The sequence below is a fragment of the Diorhabda carinulata genome, chromosome 5 (assembly GCF_026250575.1).
Source record: "Diorhabda carinulata isolate Delta chromosome 5, icDioCari1.1, whole genome shotgun sequence".
NCBI classification, from domain to species: Eukaryota; Metazoa; Arthropoda; class Insecta; order Coleoptera; family Chrysomelidae; genus Diorhabda; species Diorhabda carinulata.
The window spans coordinates 10,136,489-10,162,976 of NC_079464.1; the positions used below are offsets into that span (position 1 = coordinate 10,136,489).

At 33.3% G+C, this 26,488-nt stretch overlaps 1 protein-coding gene across 1 annotated transcript; it reads right to left on the reverse strand.

Annotated features, from left to right (window-relative positions):
• Positions 1-136: 136 nt before the first annotated feature.
• Positions 137-26,298, reverse strand: LOC130894018 (disintegrin and metalloproteinase domain-containing protein 10-like). The gene is made up of 8 exons (XM_057800531.1): positions 25,468-26,298; positions 25,037-25,314; positions 21,078-23,785; positions 18,611-18,858; positions 15,685-15,912; positions 6,454-6,693; positions 3,379-3,572; positions 137-701 (listed from the first exon to the last, which is right to left on the reverse strand). The coding sequence occupies exons 3-8, from the start codon at positions 21,698-21,700 to the stop codon at positions 138-140; spliced, it is 2,097 nt and encodes a 698-aa protein (XP_057656514.1). The 5' UTR covers positions 21,701-23,785; positions 25,037-25,314; positions 25,468-26,298; the 3' UTR covers position 137.
• Between the last annotated feature and the right edge of the window lie 190 nt (positions 26,299-26,488).

Genomic DNA, 26,488 nt, shown 5'->3' on the forward strand with positions numbered 1-26,488 from the left:
GGATAATTCAGAATTATAAAATTTTTCAACTTGAAATTCTGTCAATAAGAATTTTTAATATACTTTTCTATAATACATTTAGTGAAATAATAATTACAATTCTAAAAATATAGATTAAAATAATATGCTCAATGGGTTTAATATGATATATTTATTGAATATAGATGAATAAAAAATAAAACAATCAAAATGGTGTCCAGGCTGCTAATTTTATTTGTACCTATACTTCTTCTTTGTATCGTTTTGTAAATCGGTGGTTGATTGTGTATTTCACATCCATTGTTACCACAATCTCCTAATTTACCAAACAATGTACAGAAATTGCCAACACTAACATTTTTAAAATAAAGTTTCACGCATTCATTATTTCGACAATATGTTTCAAAAAATCCATATTTAATATTCATCAATTGTTTGGATACATAGAATTTGAGTATTTTAAATATTGAATAATCTGAATCTATCAAAACTTTTGTTATGTCATTTGCTGATGAGCAGAGTAAATGTGGGTTACTTTTTGAAAAACAGCAGGTTCTGCAACTAGTTTTATTTGCAGTTTTGGGACATGGACATTCTTCTAAACCTATTCTTGTACATTCCTCACTATGGCAAATGTTTCCACGGCAATAACCGTTAATACCACAAGTACATTTTGTTCCGTTATTTGCACAGGGACATGTTTTTTCAAAATTTTTACATTCCTAAAAAATAAACCTACTTAATATTTGTATTATTAGCTTTGTTCGCGGGTGAAACACCGAATCAGCTTAGGACGGATCGCATGCGCACTTTCAAAATTATTGTTCTCTTCCCCTGAAAAAAACAATTTTGAAAATACGCATGCGATCGGATTACAGGTTTGAAACGGGCGCCTTTTAGTCCAAGAGCTAGTGAACCTTGCGAGGAACGGTCTTCCTGTAAGGTTAAAAATTTGTACATTTACGATTTATAGCATGTTAAGAGCAATAGCTATGACCTGGCAGGCTTCAGCCCCCACCATCAGCGACTATTGACTGTTGCGTGCTGTATTCTGTTTTGTTAATTTTCAAGTGTATAAAAATTTCTCATATTTTTTATGAGTATGTGGAACTCAATGTGCCCAGAGAAAATGTATACAAAAAGAAGAAACAATAATTCGGAATAAATAATGGTGTAAGACAAGTTTGTTTCGTTGTCAAGACTTTTGATTTCTTTTTAAGAAAAATACGTAAGGAACATCTGAGAAAACAGGGAAACGACTAATCGTGTATGCAGATAAAAGTGTTAGTTACAAAAAATAGGAAAATCATGGGAGATTAAAGTTTAGAAATCGGCTAATCGCGGAAGCATATGATATCATTGGATACAAAAAAAGAACACCATAGGAAAACTGTAAAAAAGGTAGGGTTAAGTTTAGATGAAGAGTTAATGGAAATAAAATTGGAAAAAGGAGCGTAACCAATAAAGGGGTAAGGAAAACGGAGAACGAATTAAAAATAATGGCAACAAATTTAGCACACCACAAAAATAAAAGCAAAAGATTAGATAAATAAACAAAAATTAATATAAACATAACAATGAATCAATACATAATAATGTATGTATCAGATAGAATCGCTATAATAAAAATGGAAGGAGAGAAATAAATGATAAACGAATGAAAAATGTTAACATTTATTTCTGGGTCCAGCAATTATCATGAACACCAAAGGAAATGAAGAAATATCAGAAGAAAAAAATGCTTTATGAATCAAGGGGCATGTATGAAGTAGTAATATAAGGGGTATGTTTCAATAGTAATGTACCAACAGCATTATTACTGCACCAAATAAAGTATTTTAGGGGAGGAAAATTACGAAAAAAATGGCGTGATGCAACGAAAAGGAAATACTGTTTTATCGAGTACAAGAAATCGGTTTTGTTGTAAAGATCATTTCGATATAAGTTCTTGTTTTTTGCCAAATGAATAGTTATTATATCTATCTGTCTGACAATCTGATTTATACCGAGGATTTTAACAGTCACAAAATCGTTATTTGTGGCAAAATAAGTAGCCATGGGAAGGAAATCTATTTGGTGTAAGTTGTCTGAAGAACTACGAAAAAAACCAGCTCCATTTTCGATAATCAAGTTATCGTCTTCAGAGACTCTTCAGTCTCTGACTCTGAGTCCAACTAAGTTAGTTTACCTTCAGTCTCTGAAGACGATAACTTGGTTATCGAAACGCGCGTCAGACAGTGTAGTTGTGAGTGTTGGTGTAGTGGTGGTGCAAGCAGTGTATTCAGTATGAATATCGCCAACGGTTCCAGAAATTCCAACTTAGTTAAAAGATAGGAACTAGTATTTGGGAATAATTTGACTTCACATTATTTTTAGCATCAATATTTAAAGTAAATTTTTCTTATTTATTTTTTAATTAGTACTTGTTTACTTCAGAGACCGAAGGTAAACTAAACCCTAATAACCCAATAAAACTCCCGCGAAAATTAATTCCATCGGGAAAACTTCCTTGGCGGGAATCTTTACATTTACAAAAATATAGAGTGGGCGGTAGGGAACTGACCCTTTGTCCATTTTAATTTGTTTTACATTTATCAATTTCGATGCTTTCAAATGCATCCAACAATTTATTATTGGATACCTTTTTTAACAATTTTACATTCCACTTTCTCTAGAACTTACTGAGATCTAATAGTTTGGAAGCTGATGTAATTGAAGAATATTTACAGTTAACAAAAATATGTATGGATCAAAACTATTACTAGTACAACAAAGAATTCTACAAACAAGACGAAGGAGCAGCCTACCACCGTTTATGGCTGAACTGTTCATGAGTCATTTTTAAAAAAAAATCAGTCAAGAGTTTCAGTATTTCGCCAGGGTATGGTACAGGTATGTGGATGATATTTTCGCTATATTCAATACGAAAAAGGCATACGTAGACGTAGACACCTACGAAATGGAAAATAATGGACAGTTGGTTTTTAGATATTTTAGTAATTAGGAATATTAATAGGCTAGAATTCGATGTATTTACGAGAAAACACAGCTACGTGCAAGTACATCCCGGCTGATTATTTTCATTGCATCCAATAATAGATGGCCAGTTTCCATTTCCTGATAATATAATAATAATATAAACATTAGTAATGTAAAATTATTAAAAAGTGTATCCGATAATAAAAAATGCTTCGACAATTGGTTCAAACGCATGCAAAAGTGTATTGATCTTAATATTCTTGATGGAGTATATACTGAAAAATAATAAAGTTATATCCAATTATAAATATTTGTTTTTCTCAAAACTTATATAGCAATCCTTGTAATGTAGTATCTACGTGTCTGTTACTTACATTAATAATTCATTCAAGAGTAAAAAAAATTATTTTTGTGTCTTACCACGCCAAACTTTTGAAGATTTGCATAGTGGCATTCCGAAGTACAGCACAATCCTTGCGAAGGATGACATGTATACCCTTCATCTCTCTTAATTTGACATGCATTAGGTCTTCCGTGTGGTATACAACATACATCAAATGAAAGACAATCTCTTACAGTTCCACAATCGCATTCTTCTGTCGATTCTTTAATGTCTAAAAATCAATATTTATATTACATCAGGTGTTTGTTCGTCATTTTTGGTTTCGGAAATACTCTATTACTCATAAACCCGCTTTCGGTTAACAAAACCTGAATATATGCCGTTCTTTATATACCTTGGTATTGATAGCTCGTCCAACTGGAATTATTTCGTAGGAGCTACACCATAATTCCACTAGACACACAAGACTTACCGCTCGAATCCACTTTTCTTTGTGACGGATTCTGTAATTGTTCTTTTTATAAACACTGATAACACCCAGATAAAATACCTTTTTCAAGTAAAACGATTATCTTTCGGAAGTGCAATTCGCTTAAATCGTGTAGCAAAATTCAACAACGTTTATAGATCTCACCTAACGATTTTAAATTGATATGAATGGTATCTTTAGAAGATCCAAGGGAGTCAGATAATGGGAGACAGCTGATACTGAGTTGGTTTTTTACTGCTTCCCTTGTAACTTCAATATCCCACAAAGGTAGACGACCCAAACGCGAACGAGCGTCCAATCTCCACTTTTAAAACAATTAAACCAAAACATTCTTCGCTCATTAACTGTATCTTTTTCTTCAATGACACCTATTTTTCTTATTGGTCTTAACAATACAATAATACGTACTATGTCGACAATAAACAAAGTGTGATTGATTAAAAGAAAATAAATCAACTGTTCATAGAATTACTCGTACTAGTTCTAACAAGTTAAATTGAGGCGTACGAATTTTTACACATGAAAACTGAGACGCCCTCTGTAGTTCTTAACAAACGATATATAGGTGTTGATATTTCTCTGAACATTGTTGTGAAAAAAGAACGTAAATGTTGTAGAGAAAATTTTGTTTTCAAAAAAACTATTTTATGAGTAGTTAATAATAGTTAATTATGCAACAAGTGCAGAAAGGAATTATTTATTGCATGCGACGTGAACTTATCCAACGAGGCTGTTAGACAGAGTTTGACAACACGTCGAGTGCAATAAACCCTTTTTACAGGAATTGCATACAATATTTTTTCTACGTTCATGAAAAAAGAAATTTTTATTTAGGCGTAGAAAAATAAAAAGCGTAATTTAAGAGCAAAATATAATTAATTAACACTATCGGTTAACATTGAGAAAGTTAGGAACTTATACTGAATACACTGTTTACACCATTACTACACCAACACTCACGATTACACTGTCTGACGTGCGTTTCGATAACCAAGTTATCGTCTTCATAGATTCTTCAGTCTCTGACTGAGTCCAACTAGGGTTAGTTTACCTTTTAACTTAACTAACTAAGTAAATGTACAATTTCTACAATTTTCAATATTAATATTTCTTAGTGAATTATTTTTTAATTCTACTTCTTGAATTGTGACCTCTCTAAATGTACTAGCACTTGGTATCTATGTATTGTCATTTTCTTCGCCTTAAAATATTTGCAACATTGAGTTTGTTTGCAAATGATTGCTCTACGTTGACCATTTCCATTCGCCGTCTCGTTTGAGCTCTCGTATATCTACTCCTGTATCTGTAAGAAGTGTTGCGGATGACCTCCTGAAGCAGTGCACTTTTCATTTCGGTAATTGAGAAAAAAACGTTTATGTGTAATATGACTGGGACGTAATTTCGTGTATCTCACCTTCTTCAACCTCACCTCTATTGACACAACTTCGTTCCTTCTCAGTTTTTGAACGTGAAACTTTTACAATTGATATTGAATATTCTTTTTCTATGTCTTCAATACTCAATTTTTTGAGCTCCCATACCCCTGCAATGCAAAATATTGCAGCGACCTACAACAACTAATTTTAAAATGTCTATATATAAATACTTTTGACTTTTTTGCTGCTGCTTCATAAATGCCATTAGTTTTTTGTAATTTTTAATATTATTATCTTCTTTTTTGTAGAAAGGCAAGCTCTCACCATTGAGTCAGACCAAAGTGATGAGGATTTAATATCTTTCGATCTTTTTGAAAAATATGCAAGAAGCATATTTTCTGTATATATTTTACCGAAGTACCACTCTTTAAAACGATTATAAGTTAAATAACGCTGTATTTGTTATTTCACCAACTTCTGGTTCTTCTTCATCACTTTCATCTATTTTTCCAATAATATTACTCATTTTTAAACTTTGTTTAATAGTCAAAATTAATGTTTGACTGACATTTCTAGAAATGCAGAGCTGCATTATCCAAATCATAGTAGTCGTGATCGCGTATGTTTGATGCATTTAAGGCTGCTTGACATGATGCAATGCAAGACGCAATATTTCTTGCGTCTTGATTCTCTTCTCCATTTTTCTTGTGTGCAAGCTGCGATTCTAGGGAGAAGTCTAGTTACTTTTTGCGAACCAACCAACCTGTCCATCAGGCTTCAAAAGCGAGTCAGCTGCAGATATCATTATTGCCAGTTATTCAATGACCCATTTTTTCTAATTCATTTCACTCTATGAAATATTTTAACTTTGGAAAAAATTTCATGCAATTTTTTGCACGTTGTGTTGCATTATGTCAAGCTGCCTTTACGTTTGTGTTTATAGATTGTAATCATATGGCATTTTAGAAAAAAATGCATTTTCTAGTAATTTCGTAATACTGTACATAATAAATATGATAGATAATAAAATAAAATCCGCAATTCTTTGAAGCTCATTATAATCTCACAGAAAAAGTATTGATTATTTCGCTCATTTGAATGTTTATTTTTGTCTTGATCAAAAACCTGTATACTATATGAACAGATGAGTTCAATAAATATTTATTGCACTTGTGCAATAAAGATCAACTTTTTCAAGTAAATATATTTTCAATAAAGTTGTGTTTGTTGGATGAACGTAGAAAAAACAAGTTTATCAATAAAATGACTTTTAGATTGGTACGTACTGTTACCGCAGTATGGAGTATCGTCATCCTCAAAACAATATCCTTTCAGGCTCATCGTTTTCAGTATAGCCCTCTTACTACAACTCGAAAAAATATAATGTTTCCTATTTTGATCCACTGGTGTATGCGGCGCCATTATATAACCGGCACAATTTTTCGTTGAATCATGATCAGATCCGAAGCTGTGTCCCAATTCGTGACATAAACTCAAATCAAATATGAATTGAGGAACCTTTCTGCCTAAAAGCACGAGAAAAAATTATACATATTCACCAAATTTAATTTTTCAAAGAAGAATCATACTTATGTTACGGAAGCAATTGATATTGAGAACTATAACATTTAAATTCTCATTTTTGGTTACAAAATTCGCTAACTACGTTAACTACTTTAAGAACACCACCAATTTATAGATTATTTACGCATAGAGTAAATAGTTATACACATCTTGTCTGATGTCTTTTTATTTCCGAACTTGTGATGCGCGTTGGTCACAAGTACCGCCAATTGTAGCAGCTGCCATTTGTTAACAGAATGCCGTAGAATAAACTTTGTTTATCAAACTAGTGATACATTCTGTAAAAGAACTTTTAATATGGGATTTAAATCGCTTGTTAACCATTAACAAGCATTTGGTATTGACCAAGGCACAGGAAAAAATATCAAGGCAAAAATATTGTGAAGGGTGAAGTTACATCATTCCACACCAAACACAATTAATATAGAACGTAAAAACGTAGATAAGGAACTGTAACAGCTACTCTTAGAAGTTTAAAAACTTGTAAGAGTAGAAGTCTCTGAGTTCGACAGAGGCAAAAACAGTTTGCGTGGAAAGATTAAATGAAACAGTAGCTACGTCCAAAAAATTTCATTTTCAGTTGATATTCTAAAAGTAGATTGTTTTTTTAATATTTTTGGTAGATAATTTGGTTCCTCGCCGTGCTGGAATCGTCAAGGTAAACAATTTGGCTGAGCTTAGTGCGGTTAGGAAATATTGGACGTATTGGACCAACTCGGTTTTTAAAATTAACTTACCACAATTGAAAAATGTATTCGTGCTGTTATAAAAAATATAAGTATCATTTTATTATAACTGCTTCTTTCTGAACGAATTAATTTTTATTTTTTCTGTTTTTGAATAATCCAAATGTTTTTATAAATAAAGATTTTTTTCGCATAAACTGTGTTATTTCTTCAAATTATTATTTTTCCTCATAACACAAACAGATCTGAATATTCATTCCCCGGTGTGTATTTGTTATCTATTCAAAATGTTTTCTTACTACTGCTATCTATAGTTGAATTTCACAATCATATAGAGTGACTCATATAGTACAGTAATTTTATAGAACAACAAAATAAGACGTTTACCTGTACGAAAAACTTATTTTTCATAGATGTACAACCCAGACTGCTGAGACTCTTCTAGGAAACTAGAGTAGATCTGCGGAGTGTATCAACCTAAGTAATCACAATTAACGAATACTGACAGAAGTTCTATCGGGGCACTGTCGTTTCAACAAACACCTGGAGACGCTAGACCTAGCAGATAATGCGGCGTGTAGATTTTGTTGAACAGAGGACGAAACCTCTATCCACATTCTCTCGAAGTATGAAACACTAAGGAACTTCAGAGCACTACACCTGGTAGCACTTGAAATAGAAGACGAAGATCTCTGGAAATTAAAGTCATCCCACATTCTAGACTTTTTAAAAGGAATGGGATTAATGGATGAACTGTAAACAATGGGTTATCGATTATCGCAGCCAGAAAGGGGTACACAATAGATCTTTTGGATCGCAGTGTATACAAGACCAAATCTATATAAACATACATTCCTTTAATATTTTGATAAAGACTTAAAATTAGTCGAAATGTCAATTGTACTAATAAGAAAAGTTAATTTTAATTGATATTACTTCTTACAAAAAACAAAAGAAGGAATATTATATATCAAGTGCTTTGTACTGATTATGACGTTGTCTACATAGTACGTACACCGCAGTATTTAGAAAATAGACTAAGAGGTCATCAATACGATAAAAAAATAGAACTGCATGAAATATCAATGAAACATAAATTCTTGAAACGGAATCTGATACACGAAAAATAGAATTTTTAGAAATGGTTCACATTCCTAAGACCTGAATAATTTAAGCGAAATTTTTAGATCTATTTTGTAAATTCTGATAAAACTACAAATAATTTAATTGATTACTGCTATATATTTGAGATGTGCGGACTAAGGGGAAATTAATTTTTCTTATTAGAACAAAAGTTCTATTTTAATTTTCTTCTTATTTTGATATTCATGATGAAGGTGATCTATGGATTAATATATTGATAAAAACTTAAAGAAAAGTCGAAACGTCAACTTTTTATCTAACTTTTAAAAATTATTAAATTTTGGATTTTGGAACAGAAGAATCTTTTACAAATTACAAAAAATACGAATACCTTTTTCTCTTATAATAGTCTACAACGATTGTACATTCAGATAGTTTCATAATAATTGGGAAAATTACTACCTTTATACAGGGTGTTTCTAAATTCATGCGACCTTCTTATAAGAAAGACCCATCTTAATTTCATACCAACCATCACATACGGAATTTTGTAACATGAATTTAGATTCGTATGATTCGAATTGAAGGTAACGGCATGGCAAAAGTTCATATCTTTCTTTAACAGTATGGAGAAAGAGCCAGTGACCAATTTTAGGTGGTAATTTCAAAAGTCACGAAACTTTCTACAGTAAATCCTCTACACCTACTGAAAATGAAATGCCATTTCTGACAGCCACGTGTGGCCGAGGTAGACTATCCTAAAATTTTAAAGAGGGCGAGAAATAAGATTTATGTTAGTTAAAGTATCAGTCATAAAATTTTAGGAAATTACTTTCGACAATATTTTGCCTTCATGGAATTTTTGCCAGAGGATTTACATATCTCCTAATTGTTTACAGAACGCAATAAATATTTATAAAAACCATTTCAGTTCTACATGACTATAAAAAAAGTCTACAGCATAAGAATCTGATGTATATATACCTCACGATACTTGAAAATTGTCTTTACACGAATATCTTGTCAATCTTTAATAAAAAATGAAACTGAATTGCGCTCCAAAAATGTTCGTAAACGACTACTGAGATGTTGAATCGTATGCAACACCTCAAGCCGTTAGAGGATCCCTACTTTTTATTCATGCCTGTGTTAGGACCTTAGAAATGTAAAGTAATAACTATAAAAGTACGTCACAGGTACAGGTAACAGCAAAAGACCTAAGAATTGTTAGTTTTAATAGAAAATAATATTACGCATTTTAATATTTTCCCACATATCCTTGACAAAGACCTAGAGAATATTTGCGTCAAAGGTACAGAAAAATCTTTCAAAAGTGATTATTTAACAAGATTAAGAAAAATCTGTTGCATTATATATCATTTTAAATGAACATCTAATGAAGTCCACATATGCCCAATAAGCGCTCTCACTCTAACCTACAGGTTTCCATATTACTGTCTCACTTGCATTCGCACGGACACGTTTTTCGCTCTGGTGATGGAAATTCGTTCTAGCATTGTATATTATTAATTGTTTATTTATTTTATTTATTCTATTAGAATTGGAAGACTAATTAAATGACAAAAATGGATTTTTTTATAAATATTTATTGCGTTCGTCAACAATTAGGAGACATGTAAATACTCTGGCAAAAATTCAGTAGGTATAGAGGATTAACTGTAGAAAGTGTCTTTTTAAATGACCACCTGAAATTGGTCACTGGCTCTTGGTCTAATAGATAGACTAAGCCAGCAATGACGTCGCAAATTAAAGCTACTAGAGTAAGATCTCAGGGCCCCCAGACCTTACTTATTTTCTGACAGACAAAACATATACAATAAGTTAGTATTAGTATGTACAGTGAACGTAAACATACCTGCTACTAGCAATGCCCCCGCTACCATATGTGCAAAGTGTGCAATGTACCCGAGCGCCATCCTTCAGGAGCGACAATAATTTTAAAATAAAAGTTGAGAAATAGAATAGGAATAGGTACACACGAAATTTTATTAGTATATCATCCAGTTACTGTTGATTCCTATGTTACGAGACTTGCGAGAACATGTCGGGAGGTAGTTTCTTCATTTTTCCTGTTCAGACATGAATAATGCCGGGAGCTATAAAAGCGATGCAACACCAGTGGCGTTTTAAACTTATTAGTTTACTGGACCGTGCAACGAGTGCATAAAAAAATTATCATATTAATTAATTTTTATATTTAAAGTTATTTTTATTTCGTCAAGTGTTTTGTTGTATAATACAAAATTTTGTTACTCACTCTACCATTAGTTTGAAATCTCATTTTTATTTATGTTGTAGGGAATATTGTAAACAATTTGAAATGACACCTTCTGTCGTCAGTATTTATTACCAGAAACTTCAAATATTGACACCAAAATCACAACCTTACTCAAAGTCTGATATTCGATTTTCATATATAATATTTAGGGGCTATTTTAATATATTTTGTAAGTTGCCAGACCAATCCCAGGAACAAACACCCCCTAAACGGATTTAAAGTGTCGCCGAAATTAATAGCGCGCACATAATAATCAAATGCCTTCTTAATTAGTCTAATTGAAGCTTTTAATAATAATTAAATGATTTATCGTCATCAAATTGTGAAAGTTATTGCAGAATAATATTTAAATCATACGAATTTCAGTGATTTGATTATAAATTGACAGAAGAAAATTCTATATATTCAGAAAACTGTTTTGATGAGAATTAAATTTAACAGATAAAATTGTATAGTACATTTATATTTTTAATCCATGAAAAATTAATTAAAGTAAGTTTTTTATGACCATCTCAATTTTCATCATCCTCGTTGGTAAAATTTGATGTCCTCCAACCAATGTTGGTATTCAATATCAATACCATCATTATCATTGTCAGCTTCTACAATCCTCTGTAAGACGAATACCTGTCAATTTAGAGGAATAATTAAAAGTAAACGTGAAATACCTAATTCTTTTTCAAACTATTCACTAACGAAAGTGGGTAAATGGTTCCCATCAAACCAGTTGAATTGATATTGGTTATCCTACAACCTGCATCCTCTATTTTCCGGACTGAAGATATTCAATTACTTCATGTCAGCATTATTCCAGAGGTTGGCCATGAAATTTGCTCGCTGAAACTATTGGAGAAACACAGAGGTTTTTAATATTTGTCCCATTAAATTCTTCGCTATCCTTGATTTTTTTAATATATTAGATAGTCTTTTTTCCTTTACTTAAAAGAACCGGGTAAGCTTCCACATAAGGATGCCCCTAATTACTGATAAATCTTAGTTACATCAACGTGTCTCATTTTATCTCCATTTACTTCTTCATTATTTCTATGAATGACTTATAACATTGTCTGTGGTAACCACTGGCCAACTGGCAAAACAACATCTTTAAATTTGATGTTATGTTACCGTCTATTCTTTGAAATAACTTTACCCTTATTTAACGTCTTGTCCATAATATGAAATTTGTATCCGAACTATTACAAAAAATACATTTTAATAATTCTGCCATGATAATTTTCAAAATGTTGCAAATACGTCAATTTTTTTCACAAATATTGAAATCAAAGTAACAACAGTTCCAATTAAATAAATCAATACGCACGCTCTAGGAGGTTATATTGAAAAATTCTTAGCCTACTATAGAACCATTGGATAATTGGATACATTTATTACAGCGAACCTGTAACGTCTCCAGACCTTTAAAAAAAATGTTTCTTCTTGCTCTGCAAACCAGACCTCCACAGCTTTTATTACCTCCTCGTTGGAAGGAAATTTACGTCCTTTTAAGCTTTTTTTCAATTGAGGAAAGAGATGATAGACGAACGGAACCAAATTTGGTGAATAAGGGAGGTGTTCTAGTAATTAAAACCTTAAACCACGAATTTTTTGCATGGCAACATGAGATTTGTGTGCAGGGACGTTGTTTTGCGAAGACAAAACGTCTTTGGATAGCTTTCTGCTTCTTTTCTCTTCAATTTTCTCCCGTAGAGTGGTCAGTAATATCGAAGAGTAATCTCCAGTTATTGTTCTACTCTTTTCCAAAAAATCAAACATGATTAGTGCATGGCAATCTCAAAAAACTGAAGCAAGAACTTTTCCAGCAGATTTTTGGACACGAAGCTTCTTAGGTGTTGGAGAACCAGAGTGTCGCAATTCCATGGATTGTTGCTTTGTTTCTGGATCGTAGAAATGTACCCAAGTCTCATCCATAGTAACAACTCGGTTTAAGAAGTCTACATCGTTTCCAAATCGAGCACAGATCGAACGCGATGCTTCTACCCTTGCACGCTTTTGATTGACGTGAACTATATGAAGAACGTGTTCGTATGAAATATGTAGTGCTTCAGATATCCGTTTTAGCCCAATTCGACGGTCTGATAAAATCATGTCATGAACTGCATCGATATTTTCGAGGACTAACACAGAAACTGGCCTTCCCGATCGGTTATCATCTTCAATGGAAAATTTACTTCTTTTGAAGCTTGCAGTCCAATTTTTCACGGTCGCATACGAAGGACATTGATCACCAATGGTATTAAACATATCTTCGTAAATCGCTTACCTCTTAACCCTCTTAAATACAGGTACTTGATGGCTCGAAACTCCAATTTCCAATATACTTATAACGAATGATTTTTGATGGTATCTTTTTGGCAACACTGTTTCTGACACATCACGCGTGAATCGTGTGTTGTGTCATTGTCAAACTTGTTCAGTTTGGTCTATAATTTAATTATGAATCGACTTACAAACCAACAACGCGTGTAAGTTGAATTGAATTTTACTTTCAAAATTCATGCTCGGTTGAGAGAGTACATCGCGCACTTCTTCCAATTTATGGGCAGTTTGGTCGGCCTACTGAGGGAACTATTCGGAAGCTTGTGACTAAATTTCGAACCCAGTTTACATTATTGGACATTAATTCAATATTGCTGTGTTTTTTACTGTCGATATTTGAAGTGTATGGCAAAAAATACTGACTACAGAAGATTTCGGGCAGTATTAATTTCAAATTGTTTACAATATTCCCTGCAACATACATAAAAATGATACCTCAGACTATCAGTACCTGTAGCACCAGGTACCTGAGAATCGACCGTTGGTCTATCTAAGCTAGCAGGTATGTATATGTTCACTGTACATACTAATACTAACCTGTTGTATATGTTTTGTCTGTCAGAAAATAAGTAAGGTCTGGGGGCCCTGGGATCTTGGACTATAAGTGAGTGAAGTTGAATTTATGAACTATACGTTCGCGCCGGCGCTGACGTTCTCGTTGGCGTTACGTTCGACTTCACGTTGGCTAAGCGTTGAAACGGAATTATAAATCACACTTCGTGATCTGTTTAATTTATGTTGAACGTGATGCGAGCTTAAAAGTTTATAAGTTGATCTTGAGAATAGGTAATGATGAACCGAATATCAAAAAGAAATGTCACAATTTAACATCCGAAGAAAAAACTTTCAAGAACTTTTAGCCAAAGAACAAAATATTTGAAGTATTTAAATTTTGTAGTATTTCGAAAAAATTTCCGAATCGAGTGTGTACAAATTAGTAAATACAAAAATGAAACAATCGATCGATATTTCAATGAACCTAACTTAAAACTATAAACGTGTTATATCAATTTAGTATTATAAATTATTGTGGTAAATTGTTTTGTCTTCTATACTTTTTGGTAGTTTTACTAGTTAGATTAGATGAGCTAGTGTGTAAGGTCGTAAATTTACCTCATTAAAAATTTAACCTATTGATCTATTGTGTACTTCGGACTATTCACCAGACAGGTAGCAACGACTTTGCAAATTGAGCTACCTGTATTGGAGCTGTACTGCTTACCTCTTCTCACTCACCTCGCACTCACAAAGGTGGTGTTCAGCGGTTTCTTTTGGTTCTTTACAGAAGCAACAAAAGTTGTGGATAATTTCTTCCATGTTCTTCAGGTGGTAGCTCACCGGGCAGTTTCCAGTAAGCATACCAGTAACTCTCGTTATCTCGAATTTGTTCAATGAAAGGGCCTTTTAAGACCAATTGGTGGAATAGGAAAGAAATATTTTCGATTGTTTCAGACCTGGAATCATGAAAGAAATCATCCCTTTTTTCTCCAAATGATCAGCTTATAAGAGTGCCCTGTTATTTGATAGGATGCAAATCTTTGCATTGCGATAGTTACGTTGGGCGCATTAATAATAGGAAAACATAATATTGTATTTTTCGTCCTTGTTAATTCTTTTAGTGGTAGAAAGGAGAGAAAGCCTTAATTTAGATACTAAAGTCTATTTATCGAAGAAAAATAGTAAACCAAAACATACTCACGTATAGTGCACGTGGCAAGGGTTGAATACGCCAAAGCCGAGCATGTGACAGGACCGCACTCGGCACTTAAGAAATAATTAGCGGTTTCATACAGCAGATTAATAATAGAAATTATAAATAATTTTGCACAATTATTATTACAAAAATATATAATATGAACGTGAAGTTTAACATAAATATTAAGTAAAAGACCAAAATATGGAACATATTCATTTAAAAATCAGGCATTGATAATATTCCAATTTTGATCTTATCCAACTTATTGCTAACACCTAATACAGAAATCCAAAGAAAATTTGTGTATTGAAACATTAAAATAAAATCTTACTACCTCAATAAATACATTTTCTTATGCCCCAACAGATAACATCCACTATCGTCAACATTTATAATAAGAGACTCAACTTGCACATCAATAACAATATTCCAGATTTCATTCACAATCAATAGTTTTTTGCTAGTGTTGAAATGAAGCTTTTCAGTTCTATTATTATGCGGAATATGGCTAATGTCAACAACATCATCATCTGTCTCCGTGTCAGGCATGCTTAAGAAAATTACGCAACAGACAAACATAAACAATCTGCCTGCAGTACGATAATACAATGTCGTTATTGTTCGACACCTGATTTAACGATGCGGTGTTCGCCTCTCCCACGCGGCTTTCTATTTATGGTATATTATAGTGCCACCGATTTGGACCAATAACGATGCCGCGCCGTGTTTCGCCAGAGACGTTCACGTGCTGATCACGCACTGATCATTGTTTTGGTATTCTATTTTTCTTCGATAAATAGCAAACTATGTTATATATCATATAAATATTCACCGTATTGGTTTCTAGCAGACACAGCTAACGTATTAAGATTCAGACCGTACGGATTTGTATCTGGTTTATCACATATCCCTCCAACTGGTAGTCGGAAACCTTTCAAAAAAGCAGCCGTGTAACTAATACCAACAATATCATTTTTAAAAGATTGTCCAGTAAAAATGATTCCCAGGCATACATCATTGATCAAATTGAATCTTGAAAACATCTTTATGTAAAAACGTCCTAAAAAAACTATTATGATTAATATTTTGAGATTATTTAATGTACCGGGTGGGCAACTAAGAAAGGCCGTCGGCCATATCTTAGGATCGGATTATATTACAGCTTCAAGGGAAAAAACAAGAAACACGAATTAGCCTCAGAATTTTTGGTTCACTACCAGAGGGCGTAATTTTTTAAAATGAACCCAGTTAAGTGACACTTTATATGCGATAATCGAATTCTTTAACAAATTGTGAGCATTTTTCATTTCATAAGGTTAAGTCAAATAAGAGATGGGGAACAGTGGTTGTTATGAAAAATTTCCTGTAAGTCCGGTTCTGCTGAACTAATTCTCATAAACTTGATGGTGTTTAAAAGAGCTTTTGCACAAAGCAATAAGAAGTTTTTTCCTGAAAGAAATTGAAATTGCCGTCCTATCCACCCATTTCATATACAAAAAGTGATGGACGGTATTTTGAACACCTATGGCGCCATTAATTACGTAGTTAGTTATCAAGTTGTTAATTGTTAGATTTGTTACATGGCTTAGTTTGTTATGAGCACAACTACAGGTAGGCCAATGTAAGAACTTTCCATCCAGAATAAACTTTCAATTTCCCTATTTCCCACCTATCTCACACTATTTTGTTTTATATAGTTGGTAGCCATGTTCATATTCATTTTTAATTTAGTTAAGTTGGCAGGGGACAAGCACTCTCAGTTCAAGTTCATGTTCATATGTTCAAGTGATAGTGAAGCAGTGACACAAAAATTGTGACAGGCAAACATGCTACTATTTGTAATTTTTAAGAACTTTTAAGTCTTGAGCAACAATCCTACGATTACTCAGCAAGAGTTTTGTTAATCAAAACAAGTATCATTTCTTCATCATTTAACAACAAAGAACCCAAAACCCACTGAAAATAACAACAAATAAAGATGTATACAAAAATTCAGCTCACTAGGAATTATTCCTGATAAAACTTAAAATGACTGGACTAAATATCTCTTTCAAACCACATCAAGTTTATGAAAATCGGTTGTGCAGAGCTGGACTTACATGCATTTTTTCAAAAAAGCCCTCCACTCTTCCTCACCATGTGAAATTAAAACCGCGTAGAATTTGTTGAAGAATTTCATTATCGTATATAAAGTGCCACCTAATAGTGTAAATTTTTATTTATTTTTTTTATCAAAATACGACCTCTGTAAATAATTGTCAGTATTTCTCGGGGCCACTTCTGCTATAATTTTTTCCCTGAAGCTGTAATATATTCTGTTCTTGAAATATGGCCGACGGCCGTTCTTAGTGGCTCACCCGGTACATATCTCAAATCTCGGTCACCTTGATTGTTATACCACTATACCAATGCTAAAACTTTTAACTATCTTACTATATTCGTTAATTATTAATTAATCAACTCTTAAATGTTATGACAGGGTCATAGACCATACGAAAAAATTGATCGCTACTCAATAAAAGAAAAAAACTTCTAGCAACATTCTATGCCAGCAATTCTTGAGAAAAATGAGTAAAATTAAATGCAAAGTAAATAAATGACAACACTAAAATCAACAACCAACTAAGTTACATTTACCATAGAAAATGAAAAAGTCAATTACATAAAAGTGCTTCAAGCTCCAAATCGTTATTCAAAATCTCCAGATGTTTCACATGCTGAAATACTCCTTAAAAAAGAGTCAAAAGAGTCGACTAGATCAAACATTGATGTTTTGGAAATACTGGCTTTTACAATTTATTAATCATTGGCGGTTTTCGGATGCCCAATGCGACAATTTCAAGATGATACTGTACCATTTTCATCAATTATTTTCTCTTTATTGTCCACTGCATCACAGCTAATACTGGAATTATCTGCATGGCTTGCATTAAATATTATAACGTTTCTGGAGTAAGGATTTGAGGATAAAATTATACACTTAAAAATTGACGACACTACTTATTACTTTAATTAACACTTAAAACACTGCACTGAGATATTACTTCTTTATCGACCGTACTCCTGGATTATATATCTTCTTGCAATAATTCTAAAATCTTGGAGAACTTCTAGAGTGTCTAGCAATGGACATCTTATGTCTAGAATCTTCTGACAGGTTACGGTTAACTTCTACATCGAAACATCTGATATAAGTTTATTGCTACCCAATAAAAGATGGAGCTACCTGCCATCTTTCATCTTTATATTATGACCGGTGCCGGTAAGTGGCGTGCGGCTGTCTACCAGTCACAATATGCTAAAAAAAAACTCTCGAATACTTTTATATCTGTCTAAGTTTCACTTCTGGTAATTTATTTTAAGAATTATTACAAATTAAAGCTTCACTCCCACATCTATTGATACAGGGTGTTCTTTCATAACTGTGAGATTAGGTTTAAAAATAATAAATGTAATAAATATTTCTTTGAAATTTTAGTGAAAGTTGCCTAAAAGCCAGTGACGTAAATATTTCTATTAACAAATCGCTCTTAACAGTTCTTTATCTTTAAAGAAAAACTATCATATCTACTCTGAAAACTGAAATAAAACATTTATAATCTCGTTCCTGAATAGTTAATAAAATTTGTTATAAAGAGTCACACTGTAGGTAATGTAAAAAAGAAAACCAAAAACAGTACTTCTCCGATATTGTTAAATAGAGGATACAACTTACAAGAGGGCCGAGTTTTTTGGAAACATTTGTTTAAAAAAATTACCATCTACTGCCTGTTTTGTGTAGTGCGGAACCAAATTCCTGTTATCTGGTGTTTGAAAGACGGCGAAGTACTTGATAAGAAATCCAACATTATCTGGATAGCTGTCATTATCAAAATCTGTGGAACGGAATAAAGAATTGGCTTCGTCTATTGCCAATAATACTTGCTGCATGGCAGAATCGATATTCATTTGATGGATTAGGTTTATATATGAATAATCCAAAGTCACCAATAAAGAGCAAACTCTTCTGCAATTTATAAAAATATGTACATTATATACTTTCACACTTATGCTAAATGAGATTTATTAATTGTTTTCGGTTTACTTTTAAGGTACTATTCCATTGAGGCCACATTAAGCAGCAGCATTAAGTAGTACGCTGCACGTTCTCTAAAACTAGGTTTACACATAAGGCTACCGTTATACTAGGATGCTAGCATCCGGCTGAGATGCTGAAATGCTGAAATGCGAGCAGCCGGTCGCTTTGTGCATCCCGGGATGCACAAAATCGGTTGTGGGGCATTGGTTCAAATGCGGCGCATTATACTAGACTGCTAGCATTCAAGCAGCCGTTCTATTTGACATAGGCGCGCGCATGCAGTTTGATCAGAGTTATGACTAGTTTCTCTTCGGGCGACATTGGTCTGAGGAATCTTGTACCTTTTTTAGAGATGTCGCTTTGGATGTAGCCTAGAAGCTCTTTGAAAAAAGGAAGTGACATTCTTAAGTAATTAAAAAATCTTGTTTCACTATTGCACAGTTCATCAAACACTGTAAAATACAGGCTTTTAACACGACGGGCAGCTAAAAAGTGGTCCACACTAAACTTCTTTTTTGCACGACTCTTTCTTTTCTTAATTAGTAACATCAGAAACAGCATCTCTTCATTCGTTGAGGCCACATTGACGACTGGCAAAAATTAAAATAAAATAGCAGTCCGGGATGCTAGTATCCCAACATAAAATCGACTCAAAGTGGGATGCTAGCATGTATAATGGTAGCTTAAGAAACAATTGACAGCATGTAGCATGTGATGTAGCACACCACGTGTTACCAAATACTGCCATTGACGCGTGCGACATGGCTACAAAGTTTTCCGGTCGCGACCTGTTGCTAACATTGATTTTCAGTTGTGACCTCATAGGTTAAATAAAAACATAGAGCAGTTGTCTGCTTGATGATCACGAGATTATCGTTACGAGCAATGTAGCGTATGCTGTTATAATACAGTTTTCATTTATTAGTTACGCATAAGTAAAACGTTTTTCTATATAAAAAAAATAAAGTGAATAAACCTTTTATAGGTTAATTTTTTACATTATTACATAATCACATTACGAATTAAAAGCATAATAAACTTAATTACTATAAAATATCAAAATAAATTGAATTTGATTCTTATATTAAAATGATTCTGGCAATAAAAATAATTACATCTTGCAGGATCGTCGAAACGACCAACACTTTCAAACCATTTTGGTGGTAATATGTTCAAATTTCTTGGCATCATATAAAAAAGTTTATCAGGTGTTTTAGTCGTGTTATTTTTACATCTTGGCACAAAGCACGATTTATATACCATGTTTCAGCCTAATCAATGTTTAATAATAACGCTTATTTTAGAATAACCGAAAGAATAACTGTCGTTTCTACTTTGTATCATATGTTCAGTGTATATTTTATACCTAGGAGTTCACGCAATATGGCGGCCTCACTGAAATGTTTAAACTACCTTCAATATTTTTGAATTTTTCATGATATTTCTCTCTGTAAATATTCGTCAAAGAATTTAAAAAAATTATAATAAAAGTTTTAACTATCAAAACTATTGTTTCTCAAACCTGGATTTGGAAATAAAATCAAATCAAATGTTTAATATGATTTTTAAGTTGTGGAGAGCATTTTTAAAAAGTTTGAAGAATTATGTGGTTCAATAAATAAAATATAAGTAATGTAAAATATATAATAACATTAGTATTCGAAAATAGATTTTAAAAAAATTGGGAGATAGATTTCATTTCTCCCTCCGCCTTTTTTAATTACAGTTTAGAATGTAAATAGGGCAGACCAGACCTTCAACTGAAATTGAGTGAGTTACAACGAAATCGTTTTTACCAAAAAAAATTTGATAGGACTTTTTCTATTTCCTACCAGAAGAACGAAACGCTGAGAAGAACAAATTTTGGCAAAAATGGTTTTCTCAACATGAGCTTTATAGTGTCAAAATATAAACATTCCTTCTCTCAGTATTAGCAACAAGTATTAAAGTTCATATGATGCATTAGTTGGAAGAGAAAACTAACATCCTCAAAATTCTAACATTTCTTTTATAACTTAAATGTATCAAATTATTTAAACAAAAGCATTTTTTCTTTGCATTACATAGTAATTAAAACTAAAGGCAGCCCTCCAAATCGTATTTGGACGGCCCTAATATAAGATTTTAATAAAAATAATTATATTTACCCTTTTTTTGCTACCCATTTGGATATATTCCTATATTTATTATCAAAGGATGGAGATGAATGCACATTTCTCCTCATGTCTGTGAAATTTCGATCGTTCTCCTTAGACACGTAAAATCTTTCAAAGGCAATTGCGTTTTCAGTGACATTTGAATACTCGGGAAATACATCAATGTAATTTTCTAATCGTTCCAAGTAAAATATTTTATCAAATACCTGAAGTTTTCCATAAAAATAATGTTTTTGTAAGTAACCTAAGACGTAACTGGAATATTTTTCTTCTGTAACAAATCCTTCTAGCAGATCTTTTCGATATTCCGGAGATATTCGTGATTTACTGTTTTCGAAGATTATAAATTTTGTTCCTCTATTAACTAATGTGGTTTTTCTTCGTTTAACAAAAACATTATACCTTAAATATTTGGTCAGGTTTACATTAAAATATATACCTGCTTTCAACTGCTCTAAACTTGTTGAGTTGTCAATTTTTGTTGATAACACATAGTGTTTAGGAATTTTTAAATTTACATAATCTTGTGTTTCAAATTTCCACTCGCAGCAACTGTTCTTTACAAGTAGTAGAAACAAGTAGATTATAGTATATTGCAATAATTTTGAAATCATAATGTTTTGCGTACTTTGAAAATTAGTTATGACAAATTTGTCAAATATGCAACACTATACATGGTGTACCCTTTCTGTCAAAAATAGTCACATAGCTTAAACACTGCCTAAATACAAACCGCCAATATACGAGGGTGGTTCAAATTCAAAAAAATTTATTACCAAGTTACAGAGTTCAAACTTTTCTAGATAGTCGCCTTGAGACTCGTACACACTTTTGCTATGACTTCGGAAGCTTTCGAATCGCAGTCCGCCAAATGAATATTTCAATGGATCAAATAAATACTAGTCTCATGTTGACACTTGTGACTATAAAAAGGGTGCTCCAGTGATTCCCAAATCAATTCGTTCATCGTAAGCGGTCTGACGTTGTCTTGCGGCAATCTCACAATATCGTCTTTTTTAGGAGGTTACTATAATACTGCGGATTCACAGATCGTTGTACAGTAAGAAAATCAACTGCTACTACTCCCCTCATGACCCAAAACACGATACACATCACCTTTCCATCAGACAGTGTAACCTTCACTTTAACTGTCGCGCTTTCGTCCTTCTTCTTCCATACTATAGACGCGCGCTTATTTTCCGGAGTATAGTGGTGCACCCAAGTCTCGTGTGTGGTTAATATTCGGAGCGATAAATATCCTCCTTTCTCTGCCTACCACTGCAGGAGACGCGCGCAAACTTTCTGTGTGAATTACTACTCAAAATTCAGAAGTCTTGGTAACCTTCAGCCATATCGCGTATAGCACTGAGACGGTCTACCAAAATAAGTTTATCTACAGTGCTCACATTCTTACCGGTAACACTTGTTCTGTAGCGCCCGCATGTGTTAAGTTTGCCACTACTTCTTGGCCTTTTCGGAAAGGGGAACACCATTCATACACTTGAGTCTTCAAGAGGCATTCACCCTCGAATTGCTAGAGTAATTTTCGTTAAATTTCCGCGGATTTTATGTTATCTTTGACCAGAAAACGAATATTGATGCGTTGCACAACAGACACTGGTACATCCTTCTCGCTCATGGCTAGTACACTAAAAAGCGAGGTTACTGGCTGTTCTTTATCATACAGTAGACCAGTCTAACATCCAGTGCAGCCACTTTCACGATACTAACTTTTTTATATGCTTGTTTAGAACTCCGATGGGATGCGCAATGATGTGATATCATGTTGTGCACATTCTTGTTATGAATTGAAATGTTTTAAGGCCCCTCCACACTCTCGCGAGAATCTCAAGTTCTCGTGCTGTTCTTCGGCAAAGATGGAGAACAGTGCGAGAACGTGAGAACAGGCGAGGTTTATTGACTCCACATTCGCGTTCGTGTTGTGTACCGCAAGGCATCAATATGAGCGTAACTTGGACAAACGAACTTGAATTGAAGTTTTTAGAATATTTTCAAGCGGATTTACGGAATACAAATTTTAAAGACAAAAATAATCTAAAAAACCATGATGCGTGAAATCGTCAATAGTGCATTGATGGAAGTACCTCTTGATGAATTGAAAAATAAAAAAACTTCTTTCTTTGTAAGCTACAGAGTGTATAAAAATAAAGTTAAGAAATCAGAAAACTCTGGAGCAGGTGTGGACGATGTTTATAAACCGATATGGTTTGCATACGAAATAATGGACAATTTTCTTGGGGATACCACGAAATGTAAGAAGAAATTAAATACGGCAAGTATGATATTTTATTATATTATTATTACATATAGGAAATCACAAAAGCGCCGTATGCGACGGTACGGCAATTTTCCTTTATTAGTAAGTAAACAATGCCTGTTGACAGTCACAGTTCATAACCTATCTACCTACTGAAATATTTAGCAAATTCGTCTCTTATTTGATGATGATGAGCCGGTCAGCGTGGTATATGTCTCGAATTTCGAATAGCACAGGTGCTCTCCACTTCTTTTCTCCAAGAGCCCAGTTTTATTAATGTATCATTGTTGTCATAAGTATCTATAGTTCCAGAAGGTGTGTAGATATGTGATGATGTAGTACTTCGTCTCAAGAAATTATGTAAAAGTATACATGTCATCGTTATCAAGGCGGCTTTTTCCGGTTGTAAATTTATTAGTTTCTGGAAAATTCGAAATTTTGTTACTTAAATACCGAAAGTATTTTCAACTACTACTCGCGCTCCAGACAAAATCTGATTAAACTTTCGTTTTTAAGATCCCAAGTCGTGATTTCTAGAATAGGGTTTCATAATTTTTTCCGAAAGGGCAAAAGCACCGTCTCCGAAAAAAACGTACGGCAGCGGATGAGGTTGTGGTAAATTTAAATCATTTCTCTGTATTTTTCACCATCAAAGTGTGTTAGTGAAAACCCCGCCATCACTAATTCTGCCTTGACAGCCAATGTCTGCGAAAATAAAATTGTACTAACTATCAACCAACGCCATCAGAACTATACGGAATGTTCTTTAATAGTTGTAATATTCCGATCCGGAATTTGTAAGACATTCGAAGACAATATGTTTTTCGTCGATGGATCCAATAGCACGAGGAAATTTCAATGCAAAATCTTTTGCGATTAGTAGCCATTCTTCAGGACACGATGGTAACAATAAAAATAATAATTTTAATTTATTTCTATTTTAGGAGGAGCAACCTACTAGCAGAGGAAATGAAGTTAATACAAAGGCAACAGCAGTATCAACAAGTGGACGGCAAAAACACCCCACCAAACTGTTTGAAGCAGAAAAAGTTTTGAAGGAAGCCTTGTCTACGTATAATGCAACTATTAAAAGAAATGTTCCTCAATCAATGCCAAAAAAGAAGACGATATTGCGACTTGTAAAGGTTTTGGCCATAAAATTGAGAAAATTATCAGAAGGAAAAAGATTAAGATTAATGCATGGCATGGATGCCATGTTTCTAGGTTTACAATATACAATACATTCAGAATTCTCATTACCAGTACCAACACCGTCACCAAAACCACAATATGAACCAAGACCTTGACCTCAATTTCTTCACATGCCGAGCCGATCATTCATTATTCATTAGTACGAAGTCATTCATTCTCCGATCCAAATAGTAGTGCAAAAGTAGATAGGTACTGTGAACCTTGGCCAAATTCACTTTTTCGAGGAAATAATAAGGCTTCATACAATATTATAAATGATGCCTTTCAATTGTGTAATAAATAAAACAGTTTGATATTAGATTTGCCACAAAAAATTGTAATTTGTTCGTCCACATCCGTTGGTAAAACTTAACTTTTTACCCTTTTTTAATTGGTTGTAATAACACGTTTTTTATTTGATAAAATATCATAAAATGCTATATAGTATTTTTTTACAAATGAAATAGTCATTCACACATACCTTTATATATTCCTTTAACACTTCATTCGGGGCTTGACAAACTTCTGGTACTATTTGAGAAATCACTTGTGGGGATATTTTCAATAAAAAATGGAGACTTTGGGGTAGTCACTTCCTGTGGCCAAGTATCGTACTGCTAGACGTATTCCAGCTGGAATGGCTTCCCTTAGGCTTAATTCAATAAATATTCAAAATACACTGAAGACATTCGAGTTAACTTTTGAAATTTATTTGATGGTTCGGCCACTAATTCGTGCAGCTGCTTGTCCATAGTTAGGCTATAATAGAGAAAGTTATTTCAACAGCCCAACATTAAAAAGAGTTGATCTTTTTTTATTTAAGCATTAATTAATTTAGACGACACGTTTAATGTTTTTTTTTTTATTAATTATTAAGGAATAAAAATGCCTTGCCTTTAAAAAAGTATTTACCCTGTTCTATTACGATGAATTCGTCTCATCCACCATCTTCTTTTTCGCCACTTCTTTTAAATCATTCTTTTCTCTTTAATATACGCATAATTATAATAGACGAATGCGTATAACAATAAACTAGCCGCAGTCACTTCAGCGTCCATCGTTATCGAGTATAGAAGCGAAGTTGCCAAATTAACTTTTTGACCAATACATTAAATAGTATTAAGGTGGGTCACACATAAAAAATAAGATAAAAGGAAATAAAAATAACATAAACATTATATAAAATAAAGAAGAAGGCGTTCACAAAAGGAAATAACATAACTACTCCCGCCTGCTGGTCTCTGACTTCTCTTTTGCAACCTTCACCTGAAAATTCCTGCCTTAGAGCTAAGTGCTCAGAAGTTTTATGAGCGTTTTGGTGTATCTTGCCTCTTTCATCTTGTGAAGCAAGCCCTCGTGCCACTCTCGATCAAAAGCATTGCTTATGTCTAGGAAGATTGTTCCCGTGGATTCTTCCTGGTTGAAACCCTGAGTAGTATATTCTACTAGTCTCAAGATTTGCTGTTCGGTGCTGTGGTTTCTCCTAAAGCCGAACCTTTCTACTGGTATTGTTTGTTCCTTTCAGAACCCTCATTATCACTCTCTCTGCGATTTTACTCTTTACGCATGGCAGGTAGCAAACTTATCGGCATATAGTTTTACGGACAAGTTGGATCTTTTCCGAGTTTTTTTAGCATTATGATATCTGCTTGTTTCCATCTCAATGGGAAGTGTCTCGATGCCACGCCTGTTTGGGCATGTTTTTCAACGCTCTATTTGAAATTTCGTCTATTCTCGGAGCTTTTCTTGCTGATGTAAACTTAAGTATTTATTTTACTTCTATCGGTGTAGCGAATCCTAGAGTTTTTTGATCTTCCTCATCTAGGTATCCATGTCTTCGTCGGGATGTTCGTTCGATGTAAACTGAAGTTCCATTGTATTTATCAGTGCTTCTTTCTTTTCTTTTTCCTTGTACGCTATCCCCTTGCTTCCG

Coding starts and splice junctions, on each gene's coding strand:
- LOC130894018 (XM_057800531.1), bottom strand. CDS start 21,700: ATGATTTCAAAATTATTGCAATATACTATAATCTACTTGTTTCTACTA. Junction 18,859..21,077: donor AAATGGGTAGCAAAAAAAGG/GTAAATATAATT, acceptor TATAAATTGCAG/AAGAGTTTGCTCTTTATTGG. Junction 15,913..18,610: donor CACAAAACAGGCAGTAGATG/GTAATTTTTTTA, acceptor TAGTTTTTTTAG/GACGTTTTTACATAAAGATG.